General features: G+C 46.1%; 1 protein-coding gene across 1 annotated transcript in view; it reads right to left on the bottom strand.

The window, feature by feature from the left end:
- c2cd2l (c2cd2 like) overlaps positions 1–18,276 on the bottom strand; it is a 47,764-nt gene that overhangs the window by 19,364 nt on the left and 10,124 nt on the right. The window contains exon 3 of the mRNA XM_056285243.1: positions 6,513–6,608. Coding sequence (XP_056141218.1) covers positions 6,513–6,608 — 96 coding nt within the window. The remainder of the gene's footprint in view (positions 1–6,512; positions 6,609–18,276) is intronic.

Here is an 18,276-nt window from a genome sequence, read left to right as displayed (position 1 = left end):
AAACAAATTACTCCTGCGCTAATGAAGAAAGCTGTTGAAATGTGTTCCCTAGGCTGAGCAACACTGCTGAAGCGGTCCCAGTTTGGTCATCGTTGTGGCAATGTCACATTTTAAATACATTCAGAGTAGTTGGTGAGGGTGTGCATGCAGCTACAAAAATAAGGACAGGGGTATTTCATTGATTGATTGATTGGATTTTTTCCCGTTTTCCCCCCCAGTTGTATCCAGCCAATTACCCCACTGTCCCGAGTCGTCCTGGTTGCTGCCTCCACCCAGGCTACCACATGCCTCCTCCGATACATGTGGAGTCGCCAGCCGCTTCTTTTCACCTGACAGTGAGGAGGTTTGCCAGGGGGACGTAGCGCGTGGGAGGATCACGCTATTCCCCCCAGTTCCCCCTCCCCCCTGAACAGGCACCCCGACTGACCAGAGGAGGCGCTACTGCAGTGACCAGGACACATACCCACATCCGGCTTCCCACCCGCGGACACAGCCAATTGTGTCTGTAGGGACGCCCGACCAAGCCGGGGGTAACGCGGGGATTTGAACCGGCGATCCCCGTGTTGGTAGGCAACGGAATAGACCGCCACACCACCTGAACGCCCAAGTACTTATATTTTATTAAGTACCCCTTTTTTATTATCTCGTCAAGACAGATATCGGATTCAAACAGAGGTGCATTTGCCAGTTTGCTCTGACCTAAGTAGACACTCCAACTGGGTGGGGGAAACACTTATCTTGCTTTTTAAAGTCTGTTGGATTTTAGAATCAGTTCAATTCAAATATTAAGGCTACCAGCTAGTCAACATGGAGAAAATAGAGCCCGGCCGATAAATCAGCGTGCCAATATTATCGGCCGATATCAGCTAATTGCAGATAATTTGGTATCAGCGTTGATAACGGCCGATAAATGACAATCAAAAAAGAAATGGAGACGGAAGATGGATCCTTCAACCATGTTATGAGCGTTGTCGCTGCATAGTTTGTAACTCCACTGTTGTCAACATGCCACAAATGGTAATAATAATGATAATAACAATAATACTAATGACACATTTTATCTGTGGGCGCCTGTCAGAGCACTCAAGCACTTTCAAATCACAACAATCGAACAACCGAAGCAGAGTCGAGCAGAGTAGCCCACAACGGAGATCACCTGTGTTAATGGTAAGTTAATCATTTTCACGTGAAATACATTACTTAAACTAGAGAAGTGCACTAACTAGAGTGCAGATCCCCCCAGGCGGATCTCCCCTTCTCTGTGGCTTGGACTTTGTGATAAACCACCCCTTTTTCATCTACCGAGAGAAGGGGAAATACGGAGCCACTGGCTGCATATCTCCCCTTCTCTGGTGCTCAGACTTGGGCAAAAAACCAGCCGAGGAGTTAGAACTCAATTACTGTACACAACAGGTTCGTCAAAGGTTTTGAATTACAGCAACCACGAGAAGTCCTCCATCACACAGTCATAACTGTGGACAACAAAAATCAGGCTGACAGGCCCAGTAGTGTGCAAGATCAGCAGCGCACAGAAACAAGCACACTAGGGTTGGGCGATACGTCAAAATGTTCCTACCGGCCACCGTCAGCCCGACAATTGGCGAGTGCCGATAACAATAATGATAAATATCCCTATATCGCTTCTTCTCTTAGCCTAAATAAACCTGACAAACTTCATGTCAGCCATGCCTGGTTTGGGGACTACCCATTGTTCTGACGGCCCGTTATTCCGAAACCCCAAAAGCCCATTTGCCCGACAGCCCATGATCCTGAAAACAGAAGTCCACTGCTTCGAAGGTCTGTTGCTCCAAAAATACACACTCTCCCCGGAGTTTTCCCCCTTAACTAACATCTTAGTGTTTTTTGACATTCAATGGGAAAGTATCGTTAACTAATTCGTGTGAATAGAAGGTGTAACGTGAAAAGCACTTGTGAGAATGTCATCTCTACTTCACCAGAAATATCAACTTGTATTTCTCTCTAGCCAGTTCATATCAATGAGTTTATTTTAAACCGCACTATGTCGTGTTATCTTGGTGAGGACTCTTAAATAACTACGCATGAAAAATGTTAGGGAAACCTTTGTTTATGTTACTAAGAGAAGTACCCGGCGTTGCCCGGGGAAAATGTTCTCACCAAAACAACCAACACGATATAATCGATGATGAAATATAGGATAATTTATGATAATGATACACATGACAAACGAATGTCGAATAAACGAATGTTATTAACGAAAAGCTTCGAGTGTCATAATTTTCAATCCATTCATCAAGCTTCTTTGCCAATGTGTGTATTAATCAATCAGTGCTCAAGCGTCTCAGGGTAAACCACGTCGCGTGCCTTCAGGCTAGCATTGACAGTGTTAAGTGTAGTGCCTCCCTTGACCACTGGAAGGATTTGCCGGACGTCTCCACGAAGCATCGTTGGAATGACTCTTTCACAAATAAATAAAATTTTTACCTGGGTTTTGAAATATTTTTCGAACTGTGCAATCCTTGGAAAGTGCCGATTCTAAAGATACCTTTCTTTTTGTTCTACAGTGAGTATTTCTGGAGTTTTAAGCGAACATACAAACATACACTTTCTCTTTTTATATGTATATATACACTACCGTTCAAAAGTTTGGGATCACCCAAACAATTTCGTGTTTTCCATGAAAAGTCACACTTATTCACCACCATATGTTGTGAAATGAATAGAAAATAGAGTCAAGACATTGACAAGGTTAGAAATAATGATTTGTATTTGAAATAAGATTTTTTTTTACATCACACTTTGCTTTCGTCAAAGAATCCTCCATTTGCAGCAATTACAGCATTGCAGACCTTTGGCATTCTAGCTGTTAATTTGTTGAGGTAATCTGGAGAAATTGCACCCCACGCTTCCAGAAGCAGCTCCCACAAGTTGGATTGGTTGGATGGGCACTTCTTTGAGCAGATTGAGTTTCTGGAGCATCACATTTGTGGGGTCAATTAAACGCTCAAAATGGCCAGAAAAAGAGAACTTTCATCTGAAACTCGACAGTCTATTCTTGTTCTTAGAAATGAAGGCTATTCCATGCGAGAAATTGCTAAGAAATTGAAGATTTCCTACACCGGTGTGTACTACTCCCTTCAGAGGACAGCACAAACAGGCTCTAACAGGTACTATTTAATGAAGATGCCAGTTGGGGACCTGTGAGGCGTCTGTTTCTCAAACTAGAGACTCTAATGTACTTATCTTCTTGCTCAGTTGTGCAACGCGGCCTCCCACTTCTTTTTCTACTCTGGTTAGAGCCTGTTTGTGCTGTCCTCTGAAGGGAGTAGCACACCGGTGTAGGAAATCTTCAATTTCTTAGCAATTTCTCGCATGGAATAGCCTTCATTTCTAAGAACAAGAATAGACTGTCGAGTTTCAGATGAAAGTTCTCTTTTTCTGGCCATTTTGAGCGTTTAATTGACCCCACAAATGTGATGCTCCAGAAACTCAATCTGCTCAAAGAAGTGCCCATCCAACCAATCCAACTTGTGGGAGCTGCTTCTGGAAGCGTGGGGTGCAATTTCTCCTGATTACCTCAACAAATTAACAGCTAGAATGCCAAAGGTCTGCAATGCTGTAATTGCTGCAAATGGAGGATTCTTTGACGAAAGCAAAGTTTGATGTAAAAAAAATCTTATTTCAAATACAAATCATTATTTCTAACCTTGTCAATGTCTTGACTCTATTTTCTATTCATTTCATAACATATGGTGGTGAATAAGTGTGACTTTTCATGGAAAACACGAAATTGTTTGGGTGATCCCAAACTTTTGAACGGTAGTGTACATACATACATACACATATATATACATATATATACACATATATACATACATATACATATACACACACACACACACATATATATATATATATATATATATACACACACACACACACACACACACACACACACACATATACATATACACATATATATAGATGTGTTTCTGGAAGAAAAAAAGAATACCTTCTGATATATCATTTATCCCCCCCCCCTTTTCTCCCCAATTGTACTTGGCCAACTACCCCGCTCTTCCGAACCGTCCTGGTCGCTGCTCCATCCCTTCTGCCGATCCGGGGAGGGCTGCAAACTACCACATGTCTCTTCCAATACATGTGGAGTCGCCAGCTGCTTCTTTTCACCTGACAGTGAGGTGTTTCCCCAGGGGGACGTAGCGTGTGGGAGGATCACGCTATTCCCCCTCCCCCTCAAACAGGCAACCTGATTGACCAGAGTGTCATGGTCACAGCAGTGACCATGACACATACCCACATCTGGCTTCCCACCCGCAGATTGTGTCTGTAGGGACACCTGACTAAGCCAGCAGTAACACGGGGATTCGAACCAGCGATCCCTGCATCTGATATATCATTATCAAATTTTTAAATCCACAAATATAGAAATCAGTGTTGGTCCTAAAAATCCAATATCAGTCGGGCTCTAGAAGAAAATGCATGAAAATCTGCATCCAACATCCCACACTGGGTAAAATGTTCACATCAAATGTCACATATTGCTAGGTAGGCTGTTAATGATGCTTGTTTAGAAAATGATAACGTGTCTATTGCAGGTGTAACGAACTTAACTATTTGTGTCTTGATGCGTGCTCAATAATCCAGGAAATAAAATCACAGAAAGGTGAATCAGTTCATCTGGACACGTTTATTGAGAGAGAAACATTTCATCACTCATCTAAATTGCCTCTTCAGTCTCAGCTGACTGCAGGTGCCCGCACCCTTAAAAACAATACAGTGGCATAACGACCAGCAGGAGTGTTGGCACAGTTGAGACTTGTATTTTCTAAACACCGCATATCAGTTGCTTTCAAACCCCAAAACACGCTGCGCCAGAAGTTGATCCACCCCAAGGATCGGGTCCCCAGGCACGAACAGAGCAATATGGTGTACCCTGTTAAATGCCAGGAGGATTGCCGTGACTTGTACCTCGGGGGAAACCAAACAGATGCTGGCCAAGAGGATGACACAACATAGGAGATCTAACACATCAGGCCAGGACTCCACAGTCTACACCATCTATAGACCAGGACTCCACAGTCTACACCATCTATAGACCAGGACTCCACAGTCTACACCATCTATAGACCAGGACTCCACAGTCTACACCATCTATAGACCAGTGGTCACTCTTTCAAGGATGAGGATGTGCACATCCTTGATAGGGAGGAACGCTGGTTTGAACAGGGAGTCAAAGAGGCCATCTATGTGAAGACGGAACGACCATCCCTGAACGGGGGGGGGGGGGGGGCTAAGAGTACATCTTATTAAAACTTTCTTTTATAGTAAATCCGTTGTTGTGCAATTTTATTATCTATTTTTAGATTTTTATGTTGTTTACGTCGTATACTTTTATAATTTTACATTTTTAATCCTTTATATCGTCATATTTTTCCTTTTATCACCTTGTTTGAATTGTTTTTAATCATAATCCTCGTGTTATCGGCTCCAATTCTCTATGTTTTAATTACGTTTTTGTTACTTTATCCTGACCATGTTTTACCTTGTTCTGTGGAGCGGATCTGATATTATGTCCTATATTTTCATTATATTTTGTTGTTTTATCTTGAGCATGGCCCTGTGATGGCCTGGTGGCCTGTCCAGGGTGTTTCCCCGCCTGCCGTCCAATGACTGCTGGGATAGGCTCCAGCATCCCCATGACCCTGAGAGCAGGATGAACGGTTTGGATAATGGATGGATGCATCTTGACTATGTGTATTATTTTATCCTGTTGTGTAGGGAACCTTGTCACGTTGTTTAGAAAGGTGCGCTATAAATAAAGTTTTTTATTATTAATTATCATTATTATTATAATCTGTCATCATACAATGCTGTGATCGCAACTATTCCCAAATCCTCTGAGTAGTACACATGAATAGTACACATCTAGTAGTTAATGGTCATGATAATTTGCATATGAAACCGATCATTGGTTTCGGTCGTTATGCAACTGTATTGTTTGTAAGGGTGGGGATACCTGTAGTCAGTTGAGACTGAAGAGGTCACTTAGGGCCCTGACAGACCAGGCCGATGGTCGGCCATCGGCCAATGTCGGACCGTCGGTGAGCATCTGTGACCCCAGTTTTTGCGGCGTGTCCCGCACCGTCGGCACTAGTCGGACTCCTGTCAGCAGCTTTTCGGTCGATTCTGCATGTTGAATCGGCGGAGCCCGTTGGTGAGAGAGAACACTCTGATTGGCTGTTCAGCTTAGCGAATCGGTGCAGAACGTACACGCTAGTTGGCCGTTGGCTGTCGTCTTTGCGCTGTGTTCAAGTGCTACCGTTTGGCCCGGACGGCAGGCGACGCGAGGCGACGCAACAGTGGGCCCTGGTCGCCGCTAGTCAGTTTGGCGTGTCTGGGCCCTCAGATGAGCGATGAAACGTTTCTCTCAATAAACGTCGTGTCCAGCTGAACTGACTCAACGTCCTGCGGTTAACTATTTGTGGCGGCTGGATCAGAAAGACTGGACCTACCATGCGGTGTGGTGACTGGTCGGTGCAGGTCACGCTGTCTATCGCAGCAGAGGGCGTTATCTTGAGACTCGAGTCAAACGTGATCTGAATGGAACTCTGAGGGAGAAAAGAGGAGGACAACACATCATATGAGTCTCACATCACACAGCAATGCATGAAAAGGGGACAGACCCCTGTGAAAGGACATATTGTGTGATGCAGGTTTTCGTCAGCTTGGCCTCAGGGTTAGCTAGTAAGACTGCTGTCTGATTCCTTATCATGCAAATTAACTGGGGCATTTCTTGAATTTTAAATATTCAGTATTCACGTCCAACAACACAATTCATTAATTATGACTCGGACTGTTCTTACAAGCGGTTTTATTATTTCTTTACAAGAAAACAATATTGCTCGTTGCAGACACGCCTGCATACGAAACACGGGCTGCAGTCAGGAGCGGCAGGGAACGCTGGCAGAAAGATTCCACATATGGTCCACTACAGGGCTGCCATGGAGGCCATTCAAATGAAAACGGACTCTTGTACCGAGCGTGGTAGCTGTGGATTCACGCGTCCATTTCACCGACGCCCTCACAGGGCAGTAAGCCTTGCTGCCCAGGCCTCGAGACTGAACGCCATCCTACGTAGTATCTGGAAAGGAACAGTATCCGGGAAGGCAGTCGCCTCCGAATGTTTCAGTACGCTGACGGGGATGTGAAGGAGCGCTGCAAGACACCTTTTACGACGGGTTTACAGAAGGACATGGTGTCTCTGGGAAGGGGGTAACACCGGCTGACTACGATGCTCAATATCCCCATCTGCACCTGTGCCAGAGGATTAGCGGACATGTTTCACTGGATACAGCTTTAACCGTCTCAGCAGAGGCAGGAGAAGAGGAAACAAATCCCCTATTGTCAGGGCATATGTTCTGCCAGGTCTAAATCCAATCTCCATTAAACAGACCTGTGGGGGGAGGGCGGCTGGAGTGGCAGGGTGACATAACAGTGTATTAACAGAGTGTGTGTGTGTGTGTGTGTGTGTGTATATGTGTGTGGGTGTACACACTCATATGTGTGGAGCAGTATAGTGTGGATACGCCAAGCCAAAAAAAGGGCAGGAAGCCAAGAAGAATGCTGCAAGCTCCTGCAGGATCCCCGGCCCAGCACTGCAACACTGCAGTCACGTGACTCCGCTGTGTAACCCACAGTGTTTACTTCCATTTGGCCGGGCCTGGCCAAGTGCTCCGTCACCACTCCCTCCCACAGACGGGACAAGATGTGAAGTGATGCCTTTTGTGCGATGCTCTGGTGATGCTCTGGTTAAGAGGGAGCCTTAGTCATAACAAAAAGAACTGCAATTATAACTGTGATAATTCAGATGCTATGTAGATAGGCACTACAGTGGGTCCGACAAGCACAAACAGTAAAGCAACAAAATAAAATAAAAACTAATAAATAATTTTTTCATTTTTATTTTGAGGATACATTTCTTCAAGTCGGGCGGCACGGTGGCGCTGTGGTTAACGCGGTCGCCTCACAGCAAGAGGGTCTTGGGTTCGAGCCCCGGGGTAGTCCAACCTTGGGTTTTTGTCCCGGGTCGTCCTCTGTGTGGAGTTTGCATGTTCTCCCCGTGTCTGCGAGGGTTTCCTCCGGGGGCTCCGCTTTCCTCCCACAGTCCAAAGACATGTAGGTCAGGTGAATCCATCCATCCATCCGTTATCCAAGCCGCTTATCCTGCTCTCAGGGTCACAGGGATGCTGGACCCTATCCCGGCAGTCACTGGGCGGCAGGCGGGGAGACACCCTGGACAGGCCGCCAGACCGTCACAGGGCAGGTCATGTGAATCAGCCATACTAAATTGGCCCTAGGTGTGTGTGTGTGTGTCTGTGTGTGTGTCAGCCGGCCCTGTGGTCGACTGGCGGCCTGTCCAGGGTGTCTCCCCGCCTGCCGCCCGATGACTGCCGCGATAGGGTCCAACATCCCCGCAACCCTGAGAGCGGACTAAGTGGGTTGGATAATGGATGGATGGATTTCTTCAAGTCACATCGTCCTCACAGTGATTTAGTTAATTGTTTCGAGGGCACAATTACCCAAGTCATAACTGTGCGATACCACATGTTTTAGCTTTGAGAGTGCAATTCTCAGTCTCAGCTGTGTTTAGTGCTGTTTCCTCATCAAGTATAGAACATTTTCCCTTGTTCTGTATATATTTGATGTGTTCTGGGGAAGGTTCATGCAGGAAATGGCAGAGGGTGTTGATGCCAGTGTAGATTACAATGGCGCTAGGCCTAAAAGCTCTGTTCACCTCACAGACCCCAGCTCAGAGCATGGTTTCGTTGCTCTTGATGATGTCATACACAGCGATGCTTGTACAGGTGAACACAACGTGAATATGCCACCAAGCACACCCACACCAAGGGTCTCAGGTGATGCAACTAGAGAGTTAGGTGTGCTGATGGAGGAGTCAGGCAAGCAGACAGGTGACTCGGTTACAACCAGGCTACTGACTGAGGGTGGTTTTGGTAAAGCTTCTCAGCCCTCCCGGTCTCGTAGTGTGTTTAGGGATTCCAACATCCAGGGTACAAACCAAGACCTATCACAAGTGAATGTTATCGTGGAATCTGATGCCAAAGATCCACCAGCCTTCAGCGGAGATGGGTCAGATAAGTGTGACATTCAGGAGTGGGTTGACATGGTGGGGATGTAGATGAGGAGAAGGACTATCAAGCACACAGACCAGTCTGAGGAGATTATGTACAGACTCAGGGACAGGGCCATGGAGGCGGTGAGGGTTAGTTTGCGCAGCAGTCCATCACTAGACCACGTTAATCACCCAGATCTAATCTGCAGAATTCTCAAGCAGCACTTGGGTGAGATGTCATACTCCAGCATGCCACCCGGCCCGTGAGAGCCAAATGTCTGGCCCGCGTCGACCCACTGGCACTAACGCGCCTGTCATAACATGTGAAATAAAGTGTGCAACATGTGAAATAAAGTGCGTGCTGCTTTACTTTATTTTTACCTCCCCCCACACCATACACTTACACTATGTCATAGAGTGTACGTAGACGTAAGACGTACTCCGCGCTCGCCATGGTCCTTGACTAGACAGAGCCACTCACCAGCTAAGTCACAGATAATCAATAACTGTCCTAAACCCAGAACATGGCCTGCACGAAAAAGCAGAAAGTTGACCAGGAAAACCGTCAGTTCAAATCTGACTGGACTCATCAGTTTTGTTTTATTTTACCAGAACACGCCAAGGCTAAACCGACATGCTTGATATGCATGCTGACCGTAGCTGTCTGCAAAACAGATACTCCCAAGCAACACTTCAACACTATGCATGCTGCCAACTACCCTACGAAATCAGATCACCGCAAACAAAAAAGAGCAAATATGATGACATCATACAAGCACTCCGTTGCTACTGTCTGTAAATTAACATCGGCACAAGAGAGTGCAACAGCTGCATCATCAATGTTGAGTTGGTTAAAACGTGTGCAGTCGATATGGTTCGCAAAGTTTTAAGTCATGGTGAGAAAAACTAGAAAACGGTTTTGGAGCTATTAAAGCAGATGAACTGTTGGCTAACACGGCAACAAGAAGAGTAGAACTTTTAGGCGGAGGAGTGTTTTTCCAATCTACTCCCCGATTTCAAGAAAGCAGAAGCCATAGACTCGTCCTGTGACGAAACCAATATGGCACAGGTACATGTGTTTGCAAGATTTTTGATGGGCCCTGTGATGGACTGGCGGCCTGTACAGGGTGTCTCCCCTCCTGCCGCCCAATGACTAATGGGATAGGCTCCAGCATCCCCGCGACCCTGGGAGCAGGGTAAGTGGCTACAATAATGGATGGATGGATGGACGGATGGACCTTTTGGGAAGAGCTACTTTGTCTGCTTCCTCTGCCTGGGTGCACAACTGGGGAAATCATCTTTAATGAACTAACACAGTTCTTTGAGAAGAATGGTTTGGATATGAGCAAAATTGTGTCCATTGTCACCGTCAATTGTGGGACAACGTAAGGGCTTGGTAAGCAGGCTTGCCGCTGTCAACCCAGCGCTCTTAGCATTTCATTGCATTATTCACAAATCAGTGTTGTGCACTAAACTGTGTGGGGAAATGAAAAAGGCGATGGATACTGTGACGAGACTGGTCAATTTCATTCGCGGGAGTTCTAGTCTGCAACATCACCTTTCCAGAGTACTGCTGGAGGAAAAGTCAGAAGAACACAAGGATCTTTTGCTGCATGATGATGTTCACTGGCTGAGCAAAGGCCGTGTGTTGGAGAGGGTGTGCGACCTGCGCGAGGAGCTTGGGTCATTTTTATCTGGACTGTGAAGCCAAAAAGCCCAAGAATATCAGAGGTTTTTAAATGACAATAAGGTGATGGCATATGTGATTTTTTTGTTTGACATCATGTCTCATCTAAATCACCTTAATCTGCAAATACAAGGCAAGAACAACACTGTTGCAGACGTGTACGAGGCGGTTGAAGCTTTCCAGTGAAAGCTGAACCTTTTCGAAAGAGAGAAAGTTGCACTTTTCACATCTGCGGGAGCATTGCGAGAAGAACAAAATGGAAGATCCAGCGATGAAAGATTTTGTGATGAGCCCGGCAGAAAACGTCAAGGAACGATTTGAAAGCTCCCCTAACCTCTCAGGTGACATCCTCCTCTTCCTGAACCAGCCGTCCTCTGTTTAGGCTGAAGGCCAGTGGACTGCAGATGAGGCAACTCTTCAGATGGAGGTCTTGGAGATGGGAGCATCTAATTTGTTCAAAGCACTCTGCAACACAAGGACGTTGGAGTGAGTGTCTTTTGGATCACCGTAGTTCCCCAAGCCCAATTCAAAAACATGAGAGCTGCTGCAATGCTCCACGTACATATGTGAGTCATTGTTTTCTTTATTCAACTCAATCAAGAACCAGGAAAGAGACAGACTCTCCAGTGCACATCTTGGCCAGTGCCCCAGGCTTGCCACAACAGAATACAGACTCGACATCAGAAGGATTGCCTCATCCCATCAGTCTCACTTCTCTCACTGACTGGTGAATGAACATCCATTTATTTTTGTCCATTTGTCCATAATTACATGGTTGGTTTTGGGCTCATTTTATTTCAAGAGTGCATTATTTTTTCTTGTGTTACTCTCAACACAGGCTTTAAGAATCCCAGGCCTAAATTACTACCACCACCACCACCACCACCACTACAACAACTACTACTACTAATACTACTAGTAATAATAATAATAATAATATCAATAATCATAACAGCAGCAACAACATCTGCACATAAAACAATTTTAACTGGCATAATGGAAAAAAAGCCCAGACATTTTGGCCCTTGGCTTGGCATGCATGACATAATTTGGCCCTTGGGGTAAACTAATTGGGGAACCCTGGAGTAATAAGATCATGTCGCTTAGATTTAGTTGACTGCACTTTGCACAAGCGGTAGACAGGAGAGATAATTTTGGCTTAGACGAGTGAATACAGAGAATTACAGTGGTCCAAACGAGATGAAACAAAAGCATGTATCATCCTGTCAGGGTCAAAGAAACCCTAGTTTTGAGATGGACTGGAGGATACAAGACCGTATAACTTAATTAACATGATCTTCAAAATCAGGGTCAGAATCATATAAAACTCTTGAGCAACCATTTGGCATGGCCTACAGGATTTACGTACACAAGCATGGTCATGGGGGGGGGATCCCTGTCCTTGCATTGAGTCTATTAAGAATAAGAACTACAATATAACCAGATCCTCAGAATGTCCACTTTCTTGGGATTCCAACAATTTGACTTGACCAAAACGTTTGTAAAACTGCACGCTCCCAAAATTTGAGCTAGAGCCAAGTTCCTGACAAGTCACTCTTGGCAATTCAAGCTAAATAACCAATTACAGGAAGTCAAGTCAATTTGATGTATATAGTCCAATATCATAAATTACAAATTTGCCTCAAGGGGCTTTAAAGCAAAACAAGATCATGTCCTTAGACCCTCACATCAGATAAGACCCTCACATTGGAGGAGGAACAACTCTCTAAAGAAACCCTTTAACAGGGAGAAAGAATAGGAAGAAACCTCAGGGAGAGCAACAGAGGAGGAATCTCTCTCCCAAGACGGACAAAGTGCGATGGATGTTGCGATTGTAAGTGGTTGTACTGTGTTTTGTTTTGCTAGAGGCTAATCTGTGACCCAAATTAATAAATAAATAAATCTGACCATATTTTTTGAAACAAGTCCCTAGGACAGCACCACAAGCTTGATAAAAGAACAAAATCTTGAGTAGTGGAGTTAAGGGAGGATCATTAATCAATTTAGCTTGATTTTACTGGGGTTACTTTTTATATAAGTTCCCGTTAAGCGTAATGTATTGAAGCATCCATCATGCCGCAATCTTTTCTGACTGCATGTGTGGCTTAGTATTTTTGCATTGATCCAACAGTTTCTAACAACGCGGGTCTGTTTGCCACAGACAAGATGTGGTGCGCAGGGGTGTTGTGTATGCAGCTAAATGGAAGGACCCCTGGTTATACAGTTCACTCTGTCCTAGTGAGGGAAGCACTGGTATTTTAACCACTAATTTGTCCTTGTGAAACATTACTGTTCATATGAGAGTATCTGCAGGGGGTATTTATGGAGAGATTGTTCTTCAAGTCATGCACGGTGCCACTCTAGGTTTGTCACAGCCAGTCCTCTGGTAGCAGATGGCAGAAAACCTTTGCAGGAGATACGGCTAAACCAGATACAGGCTTGTCCTCTAGCTCTTGTTGACCCTGATCCTTTTATTCCCTACCCTTTCTTGGAATCATATCATGCCTAAGGTCCAGTCTAGAACAGCGTTTCACAACAAGTGGGTTGTGACAACAATGGGCTTAGGGACCACTCTGACTGGGTTGTGGATATATGTAGCAGTAAATTTAGGACAAATAGAAAATACATTGAGGCAAATCAGCATGATATAGAAAAAGATTCTGCAAAAGTTAAAGGTGCAATCTGCAACTGATGCACACAGTGGCTGTCTGCCTCACTTCTGCTGTTGTTTTGGTCAGACTTCCTAAATGTTGTTTGCTTTATTTCTTACAAATGAGAAAATGAGCCAATGCAGCATTGCTTTCAAATCCTTTTGAGGCGTTCAGTTGTCTCTATTTCTAAAAAAAAATACACAATGTTTCTTGTTTGTCAGTAGAGCTTTTGTGTTGTTGCAGTACTCCGCATAGCAATGGCACTGCATGCCATTACGAACCGTACCTTTAAGCACCATTACCAACAACATATATGCAGTTTTGTGGCATCAGCTCAGCTCATTTGCATTTTACATTTCAATAAAATGAATCTGATTTTAGAAGTAAAAGCCAGAAATTTTACATCAGCTGGTATTACAGTTAGAATGATTTTTGATGTTAAAAATGATGGGGTGATCTCTTGTTATTTAACACTTATTTTCAATATAATGTCCAATGTTATATGACATCACAGGTGAGGTCAAATGTGGGTCTCGTAAACCAAATGAAAACCTCTAGTCTGGAGCATGCCGCTTTAGACTTTGCTATATAGAATCATCACCAGCAACACAGGACATGAGCTAAATGAAACAAGGCATCATATAGTCAGAGTAGGTTTGAAAGGAAAATTGCAAGCCATAGTATGTACCAAGCATTTGGGATCAAGTGTCATTTCTGTTCATAATCAGGAACCTTAGTAATTACAACTATTGTACAGCACCTCACCCGGAAAAGGGAAACTGCCGCCCCCTCCTGGAGCCAGACCTGGGAAGGGAGCTCGCCGACAAGCGTCTGGTGGCCGGGCCTTGGCCCATGGAGCCCGGTCAGGCCCAGCCCGAAAAAACAACATGGAGCCACCACTCCGTGGACCCACCACCCGCGGGGATGAACATTAGGGTAGGATGCAATGCAGGCCGGGCAGCAGGCAAAGGCGGGGACCGGGGCGTGCCGGCTTCCAGCATTGCAGACTGGTCCTCGGGACATGGAATGTCCTCTCTATGGCAGGGAAGGAGCCTGAGCTGGTGCGAAAGTTGGGGCAGTACCAAATAGATCTAATTGGGCTCATCTCCACACATAGCATGGGGTCTGGTACCAAATTCCTGTAGAGGGGCTAGACTCTACGTTTCTGGAGTTAGCCAAGGTGACAGGCACCAGGCAGGTGTTGGGATACTCACAAGTCCCCGGTTGACCGTCGCCGTGTTGGAGTTCTCCCCAGAGAATGAGAGGGTTGCCTCTATACAACTGCGAGTCACTGGGGGGAGGCTCTGACTGTTGTGTGTGCTTATGCACCGAATAGCAGTTTAGAGTACCCAGCGTTGCTGGAGTCTCTGGGTGCTGTCCTGGATAGGGTTCCACCTAGGGACTCTATAGTTCTGCTGGGGGACTTCACCGCTCACGTGGGCAATGATGGCGAAACCTGGAGGGGTGTGATTGGGAAGAACGGCCTCCCCGACTGGAACCTGAGCAGTGCCTTGTTATTGGACTTCTGTGCGAGTCATGGATTGGCCATAACAAACGACATGTTTGAACATAAGGTAGTTCATAAGTGTACTTGGTACCAGAACACCTTAGGCCGAAGATTGATGATAGACTTTGTGGTCATATCATCAGATCTGCAGCCATATGTTTTAGACACTCAGGTGAAGAGAGGAGCAGAGCTGTCAACTGATCACCACCTGGTGGTAAGTTGGATCAGATGGCGGGGCAGGCTGCTGGAAAGACCTGGAAAACCCATACGTGTAGTGAGGGTGAACTGGAAATATCTGGCGGAGGCCCCTGTCCATGAGGTCTTCAACTCCCACCTCCAGAAGAAGTTCTCATGTATCCCGAGGGGGGCTGGGGACATGGAGTCTGAGAGGGCCATGATCAAAGCCTCTATGCAGATGCGGCAAATAGGAGCTGTGGTCATAAGGTCATCAGTGCCTGTCGAGGTGCAACGTAAGAACCCCCTGTGGGACACCGGCAGTGAGGGACGCCATCAGGCTGAAGAAGGAGGCCTTTCGGGCTTAGTTGGCCCAGAGGTCTCCTGAAGCAGCAGACAGGTACTGGGAGGCCAGAAGGGCTGTGGCTTCGGCAGTCGCAGAAACAAAAACTCAGATGTGGGAGGAGTTCAGCAAGGCTATGAAGGAGGACTTTTGGTTGGCCTCAAGGAAGTTCTGGCAAACTATCCAGCAACTCAGGAAGGGGAAGCAGGCCTTGACTCAGGCTGTGTTCAGCCGGGGAAGGGAACTGCTGACCCAGACTGAGAATGTTGTCGGGCGGTGGAAAGAACATTTTGAGGAGCTCCTGAATCCGGCTAACACGTCTTCGGTGGAGGAGGTAGAGTCTGAAGACTTGGGGGAAGCCCCACCCATATCCCTGACAGAGGTCTCTGAGGTAGTTAAGAAGCTCCTCAGTGGGCGTCCGGGTAGCGTAGCGGTCTATTCCATTGCCTACCAACCTGGGATCACCGGGTCGAATCCCCGTGTTACCTCCGGCTTGGTCGGGCATCCCTACAGACACAATTGGCCATGTCTGTGGGTGGGAAGTCGGATGTGGGTATTTGTCCTGGTCGCTGTACTAGCGCCACCTCTGGTCAGTCGGGGCACCCCCCGGATCGGCAGAGAAGGGGTGGAGCTGCAACCAGGACGGCTCAAAAAGAGCGGGGTTGTGTCGATACAGTTGCCCACTAGGGACCGGGTTTCGCGCACCGGTCTCGTCAGATCCGACTATGGCCAGATTCGATGACGCAGCAATAACTGGCAACGCTGCCTTCAGGAGGGGGGCGGAGTCGGCTTGTGTTTATCACACGAATGCGTCTGTGTGTGTGTCGGAAAAAGCAGTGGTTCGGCCTGGATTCACCTTGTCACGGAAGTGGGGAGGCGTCTCCTTCGAGACTGCCGGCCGGAGAGATGCAGTTGGCGAACGCATGCAGTACGAGGGTGGGTGTTTGAACTAAAATAGGGAGCGATTGGCCACTAAATTGGGAGAACAAGGGAAAAATCAGAAATAAGTTTAGAAGAAAAAAAGAGCGGGGTAATTGGCCAGATACAATTTGGGGAGAAAACGGGGGGAAAATTGAAGAACAAAAAGAAGCTCCTCAATGGCAGGGCACTGGGTGTGGATGAGATTTGCCCTGAGATGCTGAAGGCTCTGGACACCCAAATCTACTTTTATAGTAAGATAACATACATAACAATGACATTTTTTTGGTGACTGGCCTCCCCCCTTACTTTAATAATGATAGACATACATACATACATACATATATATATATATATATATATATATACACACACACACACACAGACACACACACACACACACACACCTTTTGGACTTTTAATTTCCCATTCAATTTCTACCTATGATTCATGTGTGTTTAAGTGTATAAATTTCAAAGATGAGCAAAGGTATTGATGAAATCTTTGTCTTGCTGTAGGCAATAAGTGTCTGTGAACATGCATCCCAAACTTGGTGACATTCTGATCATTATTTCCAGAGATTTGTGCGACAAGGCAGACGCTGTCCCTTTTGGAGAGACCTACGTACATTTCCACTATTTCCTGTCTTGGGGAGGATTCAAACATCAATCAAATAAACTAATTTTGCAGTAAAATATCTTTATACAACCATCCATTTCAAAAACTAGACATTGAAGTTATGAAAAAACATGGTTGTGCTGAGATCCAACTCGGGCAAGAGCATCTAAACCTCGAGAGGCCTTAGTTCCTCTACTATTATCCATTGAGCAAATTATAGTGGTTTGCTTTTGGCTGGAAGGAGTAAAAGGTTAGTTTTCTACCCCTTAAAAGGGGAGGAGGAATGAATGTTTAAAGCAAAACCATCCGGGTAGCTTAGCGGTCTATTCCGTTGCCTACCAACACGGGGATCACCGGTTCAAATCCCCGTGTTGCCTCTGGCTTGGTCGGGCGTCCCTACAGACACAATCGGCCGTATGTCTGCAGGTGGGGAGCCGGATGTGGGTATGTGTCCTGGTTGCTGCACTAGCGCCTCCTCTGGTCGGTCGGGGTGCCTGTTCGGGGGGGGGAGCTGGGGGCGAAAGCGTGATCCTCCCACACGCTATGTCCCCTTGGTGAAACTCCTCACTGTCAGGTGAAAAGAAGTGGCTGGCGACTCCACATGTATCGGAGGAGGCATGTGGTAGTCTGCAGCCCTTCCCGGATTGGCAGAGGGGGTGGAGCAGCGACCAGCTTGGAAAATAGGGTAATTGGCTAAGTACAATTGGTGAGAAAAAGGGGCAAAAAATCCAAAAAAAACAAACACTCTAGGAAAGACTTAATACATTGTGCATTTATTATCTATCAAGCGTTCCTGGTCAGGGATGGCTAGAGCATCCTGTAGCCCTGGGCTACTCTCCAGCGCCCTTATAAGTGCAGATTGTGAATGGACAGAGAGCCTTCTCCCCTACAGACACACTCCCATGCCCCACATTGCCTCTCCTGCACCTTCCACCATCTGACCCTTGTGTGTGACATTACTTGATGCGAATGCACATCTGGAGGAAATTCTGCCTTTTAATTCAACCGGAATATCCCAGTCTTCACGGGCCCGCCAACAGGATTTTTCAAGGTCATTTTGTCACGGTAAGAGTATCGGTAGGGGATTCCTCAGCAAACTTAGACAGAGAGAGAGATATTACCCCCCACTGGGTAAATAAATGAGTAATAAAAGAATACATCAGTCACAGAAAACACGAAAGCTTTTGTGTGATCCAAAGGCTTTTCATGTCCTATCCTAAGGTGCCTAAAAGGACACCGCAAAGACAG

The sequence above is a fragment of the Lampris incognitus genome, chromosome 8, assembly GCF_029633865.1.
Source record: "Lampris incognitus isolate fLamInc1 chromosome 8, fLamInc1.hap2, whole genome shotgun sequence".
NCBI classification, from domain to species: Eukaryota; Metazoa; Chordata; class Actinopteri; order Lampriformes; family Lampridae; genus Lampris; species Lampris incognitus.
This window is presented reverse-complemented; position numbering and strand designations above follow the sequence as displayed.